The 20,248-nt window shown below is 35.5% G+C and overlaps 1 protein-coding gene across 1 annotated transcript in view; it reads right to left on the bottom strand.

Moving 5' to 3' along the window:
* The window catches only part of Obp73a (Odorant-binding protein 73a), a 103,122-nt gene that overhangs the window by 23,766 nt on the left and 59,108 nt on the right, over positions 1-20,248 (bottom strand). The window contains exons 2-3 of the mRNA XM_081760217.1: positions 18,661-18,754; positions 9,462-9,547 (exon numbers count right to left, since the gene is read on the bottom strand). Of these exons, the coding sequence (XP_081616343.1) occupies positions 9,462-9,547; positions 18,661-18,754 (180 nt within the window). The remainder of the gene's footprint in view (positions 1-9,461; positions 9,548-18,660; positions 18,755-20,248) is intronic.

Here is a 20,248-nt window from a genome sequence, read left to right as displayed (position 1 = left end):
TTCTTCTAATTTTTTATATATATAAATTGATGCCAGTAGCTATCAGAAATTGAATGGTAAGTTTTATCGAAGTCCAATTATGAGTAGCCAAAGTGTATTTTTATGATAACGGAGTGTACCCATGAATTTTAACTAGTTGTTTGAGTAAATTCTTCCTTAGGTCTTGATATAAGTCACATTCAAATATTATGTAATTAACTGTGCCAACTCCTTTGTCGCACCAGCAATGATATGTTTCCTATTTTTATTTGATATAATTTGTATGGACTTAATGCAATTCCAAAGATTAATCTATAATATGTAATAATCTCTCTCCTGTCCCATGTTTTAAAAATCTGTTCTTTTTCATTTTTATTAGAATAAATATTCCAATATAATTTTCCTGGAAGGTCTGTTTGATGGTTTCTCCATCCATTTAGATCGATTTGTATTATTCTGGATATCTCTGAATAAAATTTTTGGGGATTGAGTTTTACTAAGATTTTGTTTCCTTCTGTACATGCACTCTTAGCAGCGCAATCAATGATATCACTATTTTTTATGTTGACATGCACCTGCATAAATCGAAGTATTATTGAGTAGTTTTGTTTATGATAGTAGAATAAAGATATTTAATATTAAGTATTATCCACGAGACTTCGTTATTCCAATGTGTGGTTGAAAGAGCAGTAATTACACTCAAAGAATCTGTGCATATGATTGCTTTTTTTTATTTCCTGTTTTTTGATGTATAAAAAGTCTTATTGCGAATGCTTCACCATCAAAAATAGTCATGTTTTTTGGTAATTGGTATTTGATAGTAATATCCCCCTCAGCTATATAGATTGCTGCTCCAACATTGGTATTGCGATATTTAGATGCATCTGTAAAGATTAAAGAGTGGTCCTGAGCATATTTTTCTATGTTATGCTGCCAGATGTTTTGGTAGATTTGTTTTTGCAAACCTATGTTCTTAATATTGATGTATGGTGAAATCAATGCTTCTATTTGTAACATTTTACTGAATATCCCCATACATAACAAGCGATACAAGGCAATTTATGGATATATTGATAATATTTATGTAATTTAATGTAAGTTTCCACAATCCATGGTTTGTTTTTCGTATATGGAGTTTTCTTGTTTCCTAATAACATGGTTATTTTTTGTAATTTAATAGTTATAGTTGAATTTGCTTTGCTAAAACTGTTTATAATAAACATGTTAGCTATCTTTGACATTTCCAATTGTATTGGGATGCATTTGGATTCATTTAATAAGGCTGTTTTCGGGCAATATGCTGGCTGTGAAAAAATAATTTTAGCTATATTATATAATATTTGTTCTAGTTTATTATAATGTTTATTGCTTTTGTTGAAAAATAAGCTACCATATAAAAGTTTTGCTTGGCTTGTTTTAATATTTTGACTAAAGTGAACGGGTTGATGCCCCACTTTTTTGCAGATAACCTTCTTAGATGTTGTACATGTTTTTCCGAATTCCTTATATTGCATGTGTTGATTCCAATTAAGTTTCTTATCTAAATCTATACCTAGATATTTAATATATGGTTCAGGTTGTAGTTTTATATTATTGTATGATAAGTAATGTTTTACATTATTTTTTTTCGTGAAAAAAATCATGTATTTAGTTTTACTCCAGTTCAGTTCAAATCCATTATTATGCATCCAGGTAACCAGCACTTTTAAATTGTGTTCTACAATATTTATTCCTTTTTCGATAGATGAAGCAGTAGTGCTCAGAAGTACATCATCAGCAAATAACATTATTGCACTGTCCTTCCATTTTATATTGATTGTCAAGAATATAGATATTAAAAAGTACCGTACTGGACTTAATTTGCTTCCCTGTAGTAGTCCTAATCATGATTCTCGAGGTTCCGTGTAGGTATTATTTATCTTTATGTATATCCTTCGATTTATGAGAGTGTTATGTACAATTCTTATAATTTTTCCTGGAATACTTAGATTTGCCATTTTTTCGATTAATATGTCCAAAATTACATTGTCATATGCTCCTTTTATGTCAAAAGAAGTTACTAACATTACATTCCTTGTGATAAAAGTTTTACATGTCTGAAGTTGTTAGTGCCAAAGCATCGTATGTTGACTGTTTTTTTTTTCTGAATCCTGTAATATTGTATGGAAAAAATTGATGATATTCTAAAAAACAATTTAATCGATTTAATATTAAATTTTCAAAACTTAGTTATTTTTCTTGTTTCATAAATTTATTTAATAAATGTGCCATTTTTATTGTTTGTCGTTTGCGCAACATGTAGGCTACATTTCCTGATAATTTTGTTTCAAAAATAATTTCAAAAATATTAAATTTAATCGATTTAATAATTAAATTTGTTACTTTGAAATGTTTGGTTTCGTCTTCTTTTTTCAGGGGGAATATAAAAAATCTCTTGTTGTGGTATTACTAGCGGTGTCATATCTTCAAAAGACACAACTGATGAATATAGCTTGTTAAGCGAAGTGAAATTAAAATTAGTTTGGAAAGGGGATGAGCGAGGTGCATTCCTGCCTAGAGGTTGTGTGATGTTTGTTACTTGTTGATTTTTCATTCCTAGTATGTTATTTGCTTCATTGAAGGAAAGTCTTTCCTTTGCCATTAGTTCCATTATTTTCTTCTGACGAATTCTCTCTGGACAGTGAGGAAAATTCGCCGCATGTTCGTTTCCACAATTTATACAATGTAAGGGATTGGTACACGTCTCCTGCATGTGGTTTCCTTCACATTTTATACAAAGACTTTTTAAGGCGGCAGATGCCCCTCCTGTGCTCAAATTTGTTGCAGACATCTACGCATTGACGTATTGTACGAATGTATGTGTATACAGTTCGTTTCATGTAGTAAAGTTTTACATCTATTGGGAGTGATTGTGAATCGAAGGTTAAAATTACTGTAGATATGGGTTGTAACTCAGATTTATCAGTTCTCCTGTAAATTCTACGTGCTGACGTTACAGTTACATCACATTTAATATGTCATTTAACAAATCACTAATTTCTATTTCTGGATCTACCCCTCTGGATCTACCAGTTGAATATATCACGTCATATGGGATGAATGCCTCTCAATTTTGTTGATTTAAAATATTATGATCTAGAAAATTATTTGCTTCTTCCCCTGAACGAAATTGAACTTTTAACAAATTTCTGCCTATGCTGTCTATTTTTTCTATTCCTGGAATTTCTACAAAGAATAGTTTCCTACCTATGCTCATAATGTGTTTTCGACCAATGTCTTTTGTTTTGTTTTAGAAATACATAATAAGATGCAAGATGATGAGTCTTTTATTTTACTTTTTCTATCTGATGCGTATTATTGTTTATATAATAGGTACCCTTGTTCTTAGATTTTTGAGTATGAAGATCTACATTTGTATTTACAGAGGATTCTCCTACTTCAATGTTACCTTGATTTTGTTCCGAATATGGAACCCTGTTGTCCCTATTCATAGTTTCTATACTTTGATTTTCTGCCATTTTGGTTAATACCTGATCTTCCATATTTTTCAATACCAGGTGTTGAAATTCTTAGCATGCATCGTCTATTTACGAAAAACAATATTAAAATGAACACTGCACTAATCACTACACAATTAAAATGTAAATGAGCACTATTATTAAATAAGAAATAATGTAAGAACGTTCTCACCAATTACACTGGAAAGTTCCAGAACTGACAGGGTATGTACTTAAATTATGATAAAAGTTTATACTATATAATAGTATAACTTGATGTAATTAAGCACAAAAGACAATAATAATATTGGATTGAGTATAGCCCGCTCCCCCCTGTGATTTTTAACGAATCATAGTGATTCTAACGATTCATATTAGTTCATAATGAATCGGAATCGCATGTTATAAAGATTTAAGATGTCAATCTTGTGGTAAGGAGGTTTTAGTATAAGTAGTAGTATTAGTAGTAGTAGCAGTAGTAGTATTGCTGGTGGTGGTAGTAGTAGTAGTAGTAGTGGTGGTAGTGGTAGTTAGTAGCAATACTAGTAGTAGTAGTAGTAGTAGTAGTAGTAATAATAATAATAATAATAATAATAATAATAATAATAGTAGTAGTAGTAGTAGTAGTAGTAGTAGTAGTAGTAGTGACTCTTCCAGTTCCGGTGACAAAGAACTGGGGGGAGCGGGCTATACACAAGTCATAATATTAGTTTATGTTTGTACTGCACTTTCGTTGACACTTCGCACTATGTAATAATATGTAACATAATCTTTACGTATGTATTAAACACTCAACCATCTTCAAAAACGAAACTTATTCTCTATTCTATTCTATTCTATTCTATTCTCAAATAGAAATGTGGTTATTAATATTAATGTCGCAGTACTTAGGTCAAGTCGACTATTGCTCTAGTTTCGCTTGAAAGATGATAATTATATTAAATAATGTTTTACTAAATAACATTTATTAGTTACAGCACAAGCTGCAACCAAAATGGCGCGGAAATATCTGCGAACCCACATATACTGAATGATAATGAATAATCAAAAGTAGTAATAGCTATGTTAACACCGGGTACAACATTGTAAAGAAAAGTAGTTTAAAATAAATCCGAAAAAGAACGTATATTAAATGGAACGTTTGCACTAAATTAGAGTTCGAAACACGTCTTCAAAATTTGACTCCATCTTGTTCCGAACTCGACTGAGGTCTCCTAGAATTAAACACATTCCTCAAAAAGGACTAGCTCAGGAGAGTAATGCTCCCGGAAGTAGGAACGGAAAACACACTTCTGATTGGTTGGCGTTATCTATGTCTTGCCACGTTGCATTCAAATAGCAGAATTCAGACGATTGTGGTTGTTGGTCCTCGTGGCCGAGTGGGCTAGCGCTATATGCTAGTAACGAAAATCTCTTTTGGCGTGAGTTCAAACCCGGCCCGAAGAAAGTTTTTTTAGTATTTTTTTACATTTTTATAACACTTTTTAAATGAAAATAATACTCAAAAATGTAATTCACTTACTTTTGTTCAGATAAGTACTAGTAGTAGTAGGAACGGGTTAGAAGCCCAGCAGGGCTCGTTTTGTTGCCCTTGTACTCCATGATATAAGTCTCGTTTTGTTCCCCTTGTACTAAATGATATAGGTTTTGTGACCAACTTAAAACAACTGACTAGGATAGCGCGTAAAACAGCTGGCTAGAGTAGCGCGCGAAAAAAACGTACTTCCGGGAGTATTACTCTCCCGAGCGGGTCGTCCTCAAAATTCCTTTTTCTTTCCTCCTTAACCTCAGTGAGTTTTTTTCATATATATCCTCAGGTACAAACGTAGGTTCCAGTCACCTATATCACTGAGTTATAAATAATTGTGTTATTATATAGTACTATTAACGTAAATAGTTATAAAAATGATTAATGACGATGATGGGAAATGACAGATAAATCTCAGTCTCATCAAAACCTCCTACAAGATAATAATTATAATACAAGCAAATAAATCATGTTTACTTTCTTTTTCTTCTTCTCCATCTCTCTCTCTCCCTCTCCCATATATATAATAAAATTGAAAGTGACTATGTTTGTGAGTCTTAATCTCTTGAACCGACCGACCGATCTCGATCAAATTTTCAACGTAGATGCGGTTCTGGCCTGGAAGTGTTTTTAGCAATTTACTTTGACGGTACAACTTCGAGGAGGGGGACATAGAAAAAATAAATAAAACTTAATAACTCTTGAACCACTCGACCGATCTCGATCAAACTTTCAACATAGATAAGGGTCGGGCCTGGGATGTTTTCTTCATTTCACTTTTACAGTGCAACGAAAAAGTGGGAGGGGAGATATATGTAAAAAAAAAAAAAAAAAAAAAAAGTAAAAATAAAAGTGACTGTCTTTGTGACTTCATCATGCTTAAACCGACCGACCGATCTTAAAAAAATTCAACATACATGAGGTTCGGACCTGAGGTGGTTTTTATTATATCACTTTAACGGTAGAACTTAGAAGAGGGGGAAGGGGAGGGGAGAAATTTATAAACATAAATTAAACTTAATAACTCGAGCTACCAGACCTATCTTGACCAAACTTTCAACATGAGTATGGTTCGGGTCTGAAATGTTTTCGTTATTTCACTTTTATGGTGGAATCTAGGGGAGGGGGAGGTATATATGTAAAAAGAATAAAAATAAAAGTGACCGCCTTTGTGACTTCATCACGCTTTAACCACAGGACCGATCTTAATCAAATTTTCAATATGGATGAAGTTCGGACCTGGGGTGGTTTTTATTATATTACTTTGATGGTAAACCTTAGAGGAAGGGGAGGGGAGGGGACAAATATATATAAAAATAAAACTTAATAACTCTTGAACCACCCAACCGATCTCGATCAAATTTTCAACATAGATGACGTTCGGGTTTGGGATAATTTTTATCATTTAACCTTGACGGTGGAACGTAGGGGAGGGGAGGGGGAGATATATGTAAAAAAAAATAAAGTTGAAAGTGACTGTCTATGTGACTTCACTCTTGAACCACCTGACCGATCTCGATCAAATTTTCAACATAGATGAGGTTCGGGCCTGGGATGGTATTTATCTATTCACTTTGACGATAGAACTTAGGGGAGGAGGTAGGAGGGAGAGATATATAAAAATAAATAAAACTTAACAACTCTTGAACCACCGGACCGATCTCGGTCAAATTTTCAACCTAGATTAAGTTCAAACATGAGATGATTTTTGTCATATCACTTGGACGATGTAACTTAAAGGAGGGGAAAGACATTTACAAATGATCAAAAATGACCTATATTAGTGTCGAATCTAGAGTTTTTGAGGTTGTTGAGATGAACAGTGACACTTCTGATGCCATTTAAATCCAAATTCAGCCCAGCAAAAATTGTGGGAGGGCATATATATAATCAAATTTACCAATATCAAGGAGCGCTTTAGTAATAGTAAAAAGTGACTGACTAACGAAACATATTATTATTTTTTCTTAATTGAAACCAGCGAAGCGAGTAATTAATGGTAATATATATATATATATATATATATATATATATATATATATATATATATATATATATATATATATATATATATAATGTGCAGACTTAAATCTAAAAGTCTTTTGCCCTTACACTTGTTATAAAGTTGTTTGTCTTTTATTTTTCAGAATTGTAGGTTATTGGGTGCAGGCACGGGGCTACAGAAGAATTGACTCGGCCCGATCAATAATCAACGTCAAAAACTTATGAAAGAAAGACTACATTGCACGAACGAGGGAGTTTCAAAATTAACTCGTATATGGAATTAGCTCCTATATATTTCTGATTCTTTAGTTCGTATGTAGACATTCTTTAATATACGTATACCTCGACATTCAGTAGTACTCTAGTGTTTCCAACCTACTACATTCATCTTGAATTTCGTACATGTTTATCTATTCATTTATTTATTTATACCACTTACAAGTGAAGTATAGGACACAGATCTCAGTTCATGTCGCCTACGTAAGTGACTCTTTAATTTAATGATATGTGATAGAGAAACTTCTTTCATATTATCATAGATCAGCGTTTCCCAACCTTTTTCAACTTGCGGCACACTACGGTTGTTACTTGGATTCTCGCGGCACACTTATTGATATTATTATTTGTAAATATAAAACACAGTGGTATTTTTCTGTAATTATTGATCTCTTTCTTACAGAGAAGAAAGCTCGATCATTGTTTTTTCCCCGTGGTAAATCATTATGCTTATTTTTCATTTTAATTTAGAAATAGAAAACAATTGCAATGAAATATTGGATTCAGGTTTTTAAAAATACGCTTTCTTTTTAAAAACTGGATCCAACCTTCTGTAAGAAGGAAAATCACTAAATAACAAACGAATAAACAAATCTCTTTTACTTTTAAAACACAAATGTAGGTAATTTGTCGAAAAGATTGAATGATATTTTAAATTTTCAAGTTACGAAAGTCTGCAACAATAAAGAATCAATAATGGTCATAACAATAATACCAAATACTTTTTTCAACATTAGAAATATACAGAATAGTAACCCGGTATGTAACTTAAAATTGTAGATTCATAGTAGAGTTTCATAGTAATGTGAAACACAAATGTACATTTTCCCTTACGTTTTGCAATTTGATTGCTATAAAGTTAATAATTTTGTTTCGATTCCTTGCGGCACACCAGTGGCCCATTCACGGAACACCGGTTGGGAAACGCTGTCATAGATATTTCCCACAGTTCCTAAATTGTATTTTCGCAACCATGTAAAATTAAATACAACGTCAACATAATTCAAAACTTATTACACCAGAACTTAATAGTTAACGATTGCTCCCATAATAATACAATTTTTTTGAAAGTTATTTAATTGGATTAGTAACTGAATGCTTATTGGAGGTTTACGAGTAATATGACTTTATTTTATATATTAAAATAAGTTTCATTGTCTTTACATTGAATTGTTATATTTCCATTGTAGAAAACTTCAGTGGCTTCTACAGTTCTTGATTGTATATGCGTAAATGTCTCCATATTTATCTTATAGATTGGTACATGGAGCGTTCAAGTCAATCCGGAATTTTTGTATAATAATAATAATAATAATAATAATAATAATAATAATAATAATAATAATAATAATAATAATAATAATAATAATAATAATAATAATAATAATAAATTTAAAAAGGAAAATGTTAATGGATTGGTTACATTTACGAAGTTGGCCGAGGTAATCACGCTAGCTGCCTATCGCAGAAAACAGAATACAAAAATTAGCTTTCGTTCAAAAGTTATCAGCGTGGAGTAACGGACGTATGGAGTAACAGTACAATCTTACTAGTCTCACTGTGTAATCCTAATAAACTAAGACAGTCAGGGATACACTCAGGGAGTGGGTATTGGGGATCCGGACCCCTCGAAATTCTGTTATATATAACCGGTTGTTAAAAATTAGAATAGCACCATTGCACATATTATACTGTATATATCTATATATCTATATAAATTTAGTTCAATCTTAAGGATGGTGTTTACAAATTTTAATAGGATTTATCTTCATAATGAATTTGGATTCCCCCCAAAAAAACAAAACTCTGAACCCACCTCGAATATACATTCCTGTGTACATAGCTGAATACAGCACTTTATATTGACCTGATGGTGTAATAGCTTATAACTTATCGTATAACGTTCAAATTGTCCGATTGAAGTAGTATTAAAATAAAAAGAACTTTTAATTTATACCGGTACTGCTAAGAGTGAAGGAGCTAGATAATTCGATAAGTATACAGCAAATGTGATTCCGAACATTGTATAAGTCTGCTAATGTAAGCGCTATTAAAATATAAACTAAGTTCTCAAAGAGCGATTATGCATTTCAAAAGTTATACTAATAAAGGAACTGTAAGTGCGAAATTAACTTCAAAATATTTTAGGATTTAGTAATCAGATGCAAAATATTTACCCCGGCAATTTTCTTCTCTTCGTCGTTGAATAAATCTCTTCGCGTCCTCGTAGACCTCACAGCTTCCTGGATACTTTGCAGGGCTTCTACAAATAGAAATACATTTTAAAATTTAACACGGATCATTAGTTTTACAAAAGTTCTTTTAAAGTTACTTTTATATTATGCATAGCATAGTCTTTCTCGTTTTGTACAATTAAAACTCATCTGAAAAGTTACGTCATGCCAAAGAAATATGATTGGCGATCAATGATGATTTCTTCGGGGCGGGGGATTTCAAAACACAGGGCTTAAAGTTGTACTGCGAAAGTAATGTTAACAGTTGTTAAGCGCAATCGAAGATTTACCTCAAGTGAGAATTTTGCACCTTCGAAGGAAAAATCCCCCACCCCGTGAAATCATCACTAATTACTAATTAGGAAAGTAGTTGATCATAGAAGCCGCTTAACATGCATTTTTTTTTTGCTGGAAAGTCGGTTCAAATTATATATATATATATATATATATATATATATATATATATATATATATATATATATATATAGAGAGAGAGAGAGAGAGAGTTATACGAGAAAGTATGTCAATAATTACATTTTTTTAAAAAAACACTCAAATGTTAGGTACAATATGGGCAATTAAAGATAGCCCATTTTAAAACCCCGAGTATATTCGTTCAATACAAAAGTACGTAAATATTTTGTTTGGTGTTGCTTTTTAAAAAAAAATATTGATATAAATAGAACTAAAGTTAAGTTAACAACATATCTTATGCCGTTTTATAACTTTATTCGAAATTAGGCATGAGAAAGCTCAAGCTCAATTTTTTTTTGAACAACTTTAAAATCTCGAGTAGGCTATATATACGTTCTGCAGTAGACAATATGAATTTGTACTTGAATACCGCAATTTTCCGTAAAAGGAAATCCTGGAGGTGTTGAGAACAATCTTCCGAACAGGTCCACTTTTGTTCATTTTCTCACACTTTCAAAGACACTGAACTTTATCTCAAACTTATGATTGTCAGTAGTCACTCGTAATGATAAGATGTATGAAGTGTACCAAATGCGTACAATGTTAGTAGATATAAACCTGAGTTTATTGCTAGAGTTAATAAAGAGACACTAGAAATGGTATTATTTTTAAGGACTAAAAACTAGCTAAGTAGATTTTGGACATATTTTAGATGTGCTATTATTGGTATCATAGTTTCGTGAACGAGAATAACCTCTACTGTTATACACTAGCTAATATTGATTAATTGGATGCTAGCATCATCTAGGAGACATCTATGTATGCACTTAGCTTCATATTTAGCCTGTATAACGCAACGTAATAGTCCGAAACTTTAAATTATATCGAGAACATTCGTTGCACGAATATTCTCGGGATAATAATTTCCAGTTAAAACGAAATGCACGACATGACATGGGATCTTATGTTAAGCGGTTATGAAAGAGTACTGTTAGGCAAGTACGAGTTCAATATATATGAATCTGAAGAAAGTAAGGAGGACGCTATATAGTCTTCCGTACTTTTATGATAGATAATACATGCATATTACAAGTAGCACCTGCGTCACTATTCTTAAACTATGTGTGTCACTGTTAGGAGTATGAGTGTCATTTGTCGGAGAAATCAATTAATAACAACAGCAACAATAGACACCATCAGCTATTTCAATGTTTATCTTTCATGTATACATTAGAGCTAGTGGTCTACTTCCACGCCTTATCGCACGTTGGCAAGACATGCTGTAGCCGCTCGGTCTTTTTGATGGGTCGGTTCCGCTCTGATGCTAAAGGTCTGCACGGGCTGGAATTTTTAGCCCGGGCCCGGCCCTGCCCGTGAATTTATAATGTGAGGCCCGACCCGAGTCCGAAATTTCTTTTAGCATTTAGGCCGGAGCCAGGCCCGAGCTCGTGTGATAATCGAATGAGCCCGAAAGAAGCCCGAATTAGAGAAACTTAATAATTAACGCAAAATTCTATTTTTACAGCAATTGATTATTTAATTTTGCAGTTGTGTTTCAAAAGTTTTCTATAAAGAACGGTCCAAAATGAACGGTGATGTATTGTTATACACTATATTTACAAAGTTAGGCCCGAAAAGGTCCGAGAAATATGGTTGTATATTTAAAAATTTACACCCCGAGCCCGGGTCGGGCCCAAAGTAATATGTCCTTTGTAGGCTCGAGTCCGGCCCGAGCCCGTACAGACTTCCATCTGATGCAACCGACCCGTTTTCCTCGATCTGGACCTTAGTCCTCGTGCACAAGTGCACCCTAACCTTGACTTAACCTTGAGATTTGTCTCCTAACCTTGACGTCTTAGCGTATAACCCCCATTCTCTGAGGGAGTGGTATACGTCCACTGCACCGCAGAGCCTAAGCTCCACCTACCAGTTACCTACTAGCGGAGGCGGACTGCTACCTAGCCAGTACTGCCATAGTCTGCAGGTATGGTGCCCGAACGTTTCAAGACAAGCTCTCCTTCCTCTCACGCTTACCGTTACCCAGATTCCTGGGATTAGCTCCCTATGCTACCGAATCTCACGGTATAACCGGCTGAGTCCAACTCAAATCCGGGAGCCCCAGGCATGGCCAAGGGGACTTGTTCAATCTCGGCCCTGCCTACCTCTATTGTGCAACTGGCAACCGCCTTGTCGTGTAGAGGTACAACGCACACGTCGAGATACTCTGGTATCTCATCCCAGATCCAACGGTACATGTTAAGTCGCCATTTTAGTTTGGTGCCAGCCCATATCCTACAGAGATTTCTCCCTTAGGCGGGATCGGAACCGTTACCAAGATTCCTGGAATTGGCTGCTTCCCCACTTCCGTTCAGTCCCTCAACAGACAGTAATCCGACACTCCCCTCCCGGTAGGATCGCCCAAACGATACTGGACTTCCTCTAATTATGGTAGAGGTGCACCGTACATTACCAGAGCCAATGACTGATGCAGACCGACTGTTCAAGGTCAAGGCAGACATTGTCAATTGGGAATCGTGTCTCCCCGTGAAGGCCCGACCAAACAATACGGTACTACCTCTAATTACGATATAAGTATACCGTACATTACCAGACTCAACAGCTGATGTACCCTTTAAAGACAATTACCATTTAGGAGCGGCGGCTCCTCTGGTACGGTCGTGAATTCGTGCACAAAACTACCCGACCCGGGGCAACTGAATTCACTTCCTCTAATTACGGCTTCGGGAGGGGGATGGCTTGGGAAGGATTATTGGACAAGAAAGTAATAATAGGGGGAAGAAAGAAAAACAGGGAAGAGCAAAACGTTTAGGACAGGGACATGGAACGTACGCACTATGTTACAGGGAGGAAAATTATAAAATCTTAAAGAAAAATTAAACAAAATAACCCAGATTTGGTAGGAGTTTGTGAAATTACATGGGAGGGTAATGGGATGTTGAACAGTGAAGAATATAGAATGTTTTAGTCAGGTAATGAAAAGGGCGGTCATAATGGCGTAGGAATAATTCTTGGAAAGCGCTTAAAGGAGAAGGTACTGAAAGTACAATTTATTGATGATAGAGTTATGATGTTAAGACTTAAAGGGAAAACGAAGGATCTAGTGGTGATACAGACATATGCACCGAGGACTTCGCATGCAACAGAAGAAGTAGAGGAAAATCATGAGAAAATAGAATAAATTATAGATAGAGAGAAGAGGGGTGCATCCGTAATTGTAATGGAGATTTCAATGCAGTGGTGGGATAAAAACAGGAAGGTAGTATCGTAGGCAAATAAGGTTTAGGCGCAAGAAATGAAAGAGGAGAGGGACTAGTGAATTTCTGTAGATATAATTCACTAGTAATTGGGAACACTTGGTTCAATCAGCACAAGAGAAAAAGATATACATGGAAATCACCAATAGACGGCGGAAGATATCAGATAGACTATGTTATGATTCAGGACAGGTACCGGAATAGCTTAAAGAACATGAAGGCTCTTCCGGGGGCTGATATTTTCTCTGATCATAATCTTGTGCTGGCCGAAGTAGATATTCAACTGAAAAATGCAGACAGAAGAAAAGTAGTCAATAAAGTGTTGACTACAAAAGTTGAAGAACGAGGAAATAAGAAATCTTTTCGTTGAAAAATTCGGAGAAAAATATTCAAACGAGTAAAGAATAGGCGCAGGTAGTAACGCACGATGGGAACAGATTAAACTTTGCTTACAGCAAGCTGCAGAAGCAGTATGTTACCTCGAACACAATACTCTATGAAACCGTGGGTAACAGAGCAGATGTTACAGAAAATGAGGGAAAGGAAGACGTAGAAACAGGTTGATACAGAAGAGGGCAGAAAGATGTACAGAAACTTAAATAATGAATTTAACTTTCTGTACCATTTGTGTAACTTTCTGTGCCATTTGGGAAATATGAGAAATGTACAAGGATGTGAAATCTATGGAATTTCGGAGGAAACAAGGGGGTATTACTATGGCAGTAGAAAATAAGAATGGGAAGGTAGTCAGCGAGAGAAATGAGATCAAAGGAAGATGGAAAGAATACATTGAAGACTTATATCAGAGTAGGGAAGGACCATGCATTGAGGACCATGTAGCCTAAATGTTGAAGTAAAAATGATGTAAAAATGATGATAAAGGCGATGATGATGATAGACGAGGATGATGAAGGATTTAATATTCTTCTTGATGAGTTTGAAAAGGTTATATCCGAGATTAGGAATGGAAAGACAACCGGGAAAGATAATATACCAATCGAATTCATTAAAAATATGGGAGACAAGGGAAAGAAAGAATTGTTGCGACTATGCACTGAAATACATGAAACAGGAGAGTGGCCAAGAGACTTCCTGAAGACGATCATGATATCGATGGCTAAGAAATCGAACCCAAAGAGATGTGAAGATTACAGAACTATTAGTCTCATATCACATGCAGCTAAAATTTTGCTCCGACACTGAACATAAGGTTATATGGAAGAACAAATGAAGAAGTTGAGGAGGAGCAGTTAAGGTTTAGACGAGGTAAGGGCACAAGAGATGCTATTGGATTATTAAGGGAGTTCGATGAAAGATGTATAGAAAAAGAGAAAGAGGTGTATGTTGTGTTTATTGATCTAGAAAAGGCTTTTGACCGCGTGAATTGGGAATTGTTGTTGGGAGTTCTAAAGAAGATAGGGTTGGAATCGAAAGATCGAAGACTCATAAGAAACTTATACCTGAACCAACAAGTAAGGATAGGAGAAGAACAGATGGAAGAGAATGTAATTGGAAGGGGGATTGGACAAGGATGCAGCCTCTCACCAACACTATTAAATATATATCTAGAAGAGTTTATATGATGATGACGGCATTTCGGTAGGAGTTAGAATGAATAGATGCATAAGATTTGCAGACGATATATTGCAGAATCTGAAAAGGAAATCAATAAAATGTTAGAAAATCTTAAGATGAGCTTCGAAGAATATGGGATGAAAATAAATGTTAGAAAGACAAAAGCCATGGTCTGTGTCAAATATAAAAGTGGGAGGGGAGAAAATAGAACAAGTAATTAGCTTTCGATATCTGGGTAGCATTCTTAGTAATGACATTAAGCGCGAACGTGAAATAAAAACAAAGATAGGAATGGCGAAAGGAGCCCTTAGGAGGAAGAAAAGTCTGTTTTGTGGGACCTTAAATAAAGAGTTGAGTAAAAGACTCATAAAATGCTTCATGTGGAGTTTTGTACTGTATGGGGCGGAAACGTGGACATTACGTAAAAGTGATGAAAAACGACTGGAAGCCTTCAAAATGTGGGTGTGGAGAAGAATGGAAAAAATAGTTGAGTGGAGAGGAAAACGAATGAGAGAATGTTAGAAATGGTGGGGGAGAATAGAACACTTTTAGATATTGTTAAGAAGAGGAAGAGAAACTAGTTGGAACATCACCTAAGAATAAATTGTGTTATGAGGAACGTCCTAGAGGGTATGGTGGCGGGTAAGAGAGGGAGAGGGCGAAGTAGACTACAATTAATGGATGATATAAAAACAGAAAGATCATACGTGAGGACGAAGAGGTTAGCGGAGGACCGTGGAGCATAGAAGTTTCTTAGCTGCGGCAAGTGACCTGCCAGTAAGGGCAGAATACCTATGATGATGAATTGCAGTAGAGATACACCGTACATTACCAGACCCAATGGCTGATGTAGACTGTCTCCCTTTAAAGACAATGGCCATTTCGGAACGGTGGCTCCCCTGGTAGGGTCGTAGTTCTCTTGCCCAGCAAAGGGAGCGACCTGAGCAAGTGACCCACTTCCTCAGCGTTCCTGAGGTACGAATGTGCGTTAGGATACTAAGTATCCCATCCTGGACCCAAGAGCATCCACTACACGCTCTTTGAGGGCAGTACCTACATCATCCTCCCGGTAGGGCGTTGGATCCGCCCACACTTTGGATACGCCAACTACACACTCTTTCAAACATCTTGGGATACGACGTAGCCTTACCTCCGGACCCTAGGGCACGGCTTAGTTGTCCATTTCGGGGGATAGCTGTAGCCTCACCCTCGCCGGTAGGGGCTCCAGTAAAAGCCACCTACATTACTGAGAACGTGATGAGGTCATTCGCCCGGTTCCAATGGCACAAGTTAGTCGCCCATTTAGGAGTATAGCCAAGCCTCGCCTCCACCAGTAGGAATATGTTGTCCCCCTGCACGATTGTCGGTATAAGTGAACTGGTCGACACAAAGTACAGAGAGACGTCCCAATCTCCACCTCCAGCGCCAAGCAGCCACAATGCATGCTTCTCAGTGGAGAGCCAGAGGTGGTCTCTCCCCCTTTCTCAGCACGGGCTTGGCATCGGCCAGTGGCGGGGTTCTTTCATGTGTACAGTCCATATATCAAATTTCATGTCTCTAACCTTCAGAGATTCCGAGATATGGACATTTTAAGATAATAGTTGCCACCCCTCTTTCCGCCCCTTAGTCGAATTTTGAAAAAAAAAAAATGCTTCCTTAGTGGGACTTTACATTACAAATCCTATGCCCTGCTCACATTTCTAGTTTCTAGCTTCAGCAGTTTGGCCTCGGCGTTGATCAATGAGTCAGTCAGTCAAGACTTCTTTTTTCCAGATTCAGGGAAAGAAGGTCAGGTATCCATCTATTACCTGGATTCCTTTATACTCAAATTTTAAAGAACTAGAATACCCTATTAGGTAAGATTTTATGTATTTACTTTTTAAATACATAACCAAGTATGATAATGGCTTTTTTCTTGAGGCCCTGCCAAATGTACCCTTGATGACTCTTTAATCCACTTAAGATAGTGAGCTTGGTATGCCTGAACTAGATTGGTGTCTCTCCAACGTTGTGATTGAGTCACGCGTGAATGCACTCAGGCTTCTCTGCCCGCATTCCCTCTTGCCTCCGTACGCGCCTTTGGCGTGGGAGACCTGGATTCGATTCCCGGCGGGAGTTCATGTGGTTTGGATTTCACGTTAATCAGTAGATCCACGTCTCATATAGCCTCGCTGCTGAAAGGGACGCTGAACTAAACTCAACTCAACTCTCTTGCCTCCCTCTGCTTCGGCAAGGCTGTCCTGCTTCCGTTCAATGTATGGCCAGCCTAAGAGCTTCGATTTAACATGAGCATAATCACTTTTTAGTATACAGGTATTCCTCGTTATACATAATCTCATATTACGCATTTTCCTTCTTTTTAAAAAATCAAATGGTTCAAACACCTATAGAAGTGGCACTTTCCGGTGATATTTAAAATTATTTGGCCTGTTATAAGGAACTATACAGAGAAGGGAAGAATGATGAGTCTAGATCATTTTCTAACAAAAGCTGAAAATCACCCGTCTTCCATGCCAGGGATCTAAATATAACAAGACAGTGATTCCGACTCACTAGAACTAGTTCTTGTCTCATGTAAATCGTATTCGCCTTCGGCGCGGTAAATCCGGATTCGATACTTGATGGGAGCTAATGTGAATTTTGAGATGATCTTCGTTTTAGCGCAGTTTATCATCTAAATTTATGAATTGATTTAAAGGAGAATTCTTCCAAGATAATGAATATAACAACAATAAATCTATCCCTACTACAGTGTTTTCAAATATTATATAGTTATGCAGGACATGTACACCGCGTGAGCCAGTTAAAGGGGCAGACTACTAAATATTTTTCAAAAGCTAACATTTTTCTTTGGCAGTTTTTCGTAAATGAAAAAAGATAATGAAATGTAATTTACCTCAATAATAGATAAGATAATGTTATTCTACACCCGAAAATACGAATCGGAAAAAATGTCAGTGTTGCCATCCACAGAAATTACAGTGTGACCAGAATTTGAATTACCAAAAAATTTAGGTTATGGCAGGGACTAGGAAAATGAACTCAACGGCAACTGATGACTTATCATTCTGTCTGTGTTCCTTGTTAATTACTTTTTAAATAATATTTACATTTTAATTCTACTGTTTATTAAAAAATATTTATTTTGTACTCTTTATTACAAAATAAATACAAATGTTATTTAAAAATAGTTAACAAGGAACACAGACAGCATGATAAGTCATCAGTTGCCGTTGAGTTCATTTTTCTAGTCCCTGCCATAACCTAAATTTTTTGGTAATTCAAATTCTGGTCACACTGTAATTTCTGTGGATGGCAACATTGAAAATTCTTCCGATTCGTATTTTCGGGTGTAGAATAACATTATCTATTATTGAGGTAAGTTACATTTCATTATCTCTTTTGATTTACGAAAATCTTGCAAAAGAGAACTTGTTAGCTTTTGAAAAATATTTAGTAGTCTGCCCAATCCGTCCATTGCTTATAAATCACATATGGCTTAAGATAGAAGGATGAAACAAAAATTGAGATGGAAAAATGTCAGAAAGCGCATCAAAGGGTCCTACAAAAGTTTTTCGATGGTGCAACAAATGACAAACCTTGCCATTTATAATGTTCAGTTGGACCCTGAGAGAACACCCTAAGATACTTCCTGAGAATTTATTTGGGTTCCTTTATTATAAAATAAACTTAGATTTCAACAAGGATTTTTCTTTTAAATTTTGTTCATTTGAATTATTGTTTGCTGTTTATTTGAATTATAAAAGTGTTCGTAAAATACGATTATCTAATTATGTGAACTATAGATTGCTAGGTTAGGTCTATATCATCTAATTTAACATAAATTTGTATTATCTTGTAAACGCAAGCTATATTACCTTGTAAAATGGCCAATTTGATTTCATCTTGACATTCGTTGATTACTTTCTGTATATTTTTTGAGGCTGTTGGTGTATCTCGGCATCGTTTATTCTGAAAATAAAACAAAGCATTATTAAAGTTTCTCTTACATAATTAAATAAAAGTAAACAATTTGTTAGGCTTATTGCATACTTTGTGGCAAAAGATAATACAGTGCAAAAGTTTGTATTTAAACTTTAATATTTCTTTCTTTTCAATGACTAAGCGTTTCTAAAATTTTCATGGGCAAACAATTCTTTCTTTTCAATGACTAAATAAACGTTTCTAAAATTTTCATGGGCAAACAATTCTTTCTTTTCAATGACTAAATAAACGTTTCTAAAATTTTCATGGGCAAACAATTCTTTCTTTTCAATGACTAAATAAACGTTTCTAAAATTTTCATGGGCAAACAATTCTTTCTTTTCAATGACTAAATAAACGTTTCTAAAATTTTCATGGGCAATTAATTCTTTCTTTTCAATGACTAAATAAGCGTTTCTAAAATGTTCATGGGCAAACAACAATGTTCTAAACGAGTTTAACTGACCACAATTCTCACCAACTATTTATTTCAGCTATGCATGGGCTAAGCATGACGTACTTCCGGTATTGTTTCTAATAGGTTCCAAAGAAATATGTTTCATTTTATATAACTTACGATACAATGAATGGGTCAAGCATGCCATACTTTCGATATTATTTATTTCCGGTGAGTTATAAAGAAATGTGTTACATGTCAAACCTATAACGTTTCTGGTTTACGCTGCTCTATACGCACTATAATGAGATATTTGGTTCTGTCTAAATCCTAATAATAAACGAAAGACGTCTCCGTCTGTGCCTACGCTATCATTAGCCTGCCTGCTGCTAATGAATATAACTACCTGCGCTTTCATATGCCTCCCTGGTATTAATGAATACCGCTACCTACGCTATTATTCCCCTGCCTGGTGCTAATGAATATTGCTACTTGCGCTATCATTTGCCTGCCTGGTGCTAATGAATATCGCTACTTGCGCTATCATTAGCTGCCTGGTGCTAATGAATATCACTACTTGCTCTATCATTTGCCTGCCTGGTGCTAATGAACATCGTTACCTGTGCTATCATTTGCCAGCGTGGTGCTAATGAATATCACTACTTGCGCTATCATTTGCCTGCCTGGTGCTAATGAATATTGCTACTTGCGCTATCATTTGCCTGCCTGGTGATAATGAATACCGCTACTTGCGCTTTCATTTGCCTGACTGGTTCTAATGAATACCGCTACTTGCGCTATCATTTGCCTGCCTGGTGCTAATGAATATCGCTACTTGCTCTATCATTTGCCTACCTAGTGCTTACCTCTATAACGAAGACCTTGAATATTGCATAAATATGGTATGGAGTTTGGGGTGATTGGTGGAAAAACTTTTAAAAAAGTAAACAATTAGGGCATTCAGTTAAGCATAGTTGTAATCCGTAGTATGATGTGGACGGTTTCAAATGTTTGAGCGAAATAACTAGTTTTCTATAAATAAGCATTTTTTTTAACAATAAATACGAGATTAAATGTACGAAAGA

This window comes from Thermobia domestica, chromosome 5 (assembly GCF_964235325.1).
Source record: "Thermobia domestica chromosome 5, izTheDome1.hap1.1, whole genome shotgun sequence".
NCBI lineage: Eukaryota > Metazoa > Arthropoda > Insecta > Zygentoma > Lepismatidae > Thermobia > Thermobia domestica.
The sequence above is the reverse complement of the archived record's forward strand: the minus strand, read 5'-3'. Positions and strand labels throughout refer to the sequence as shown.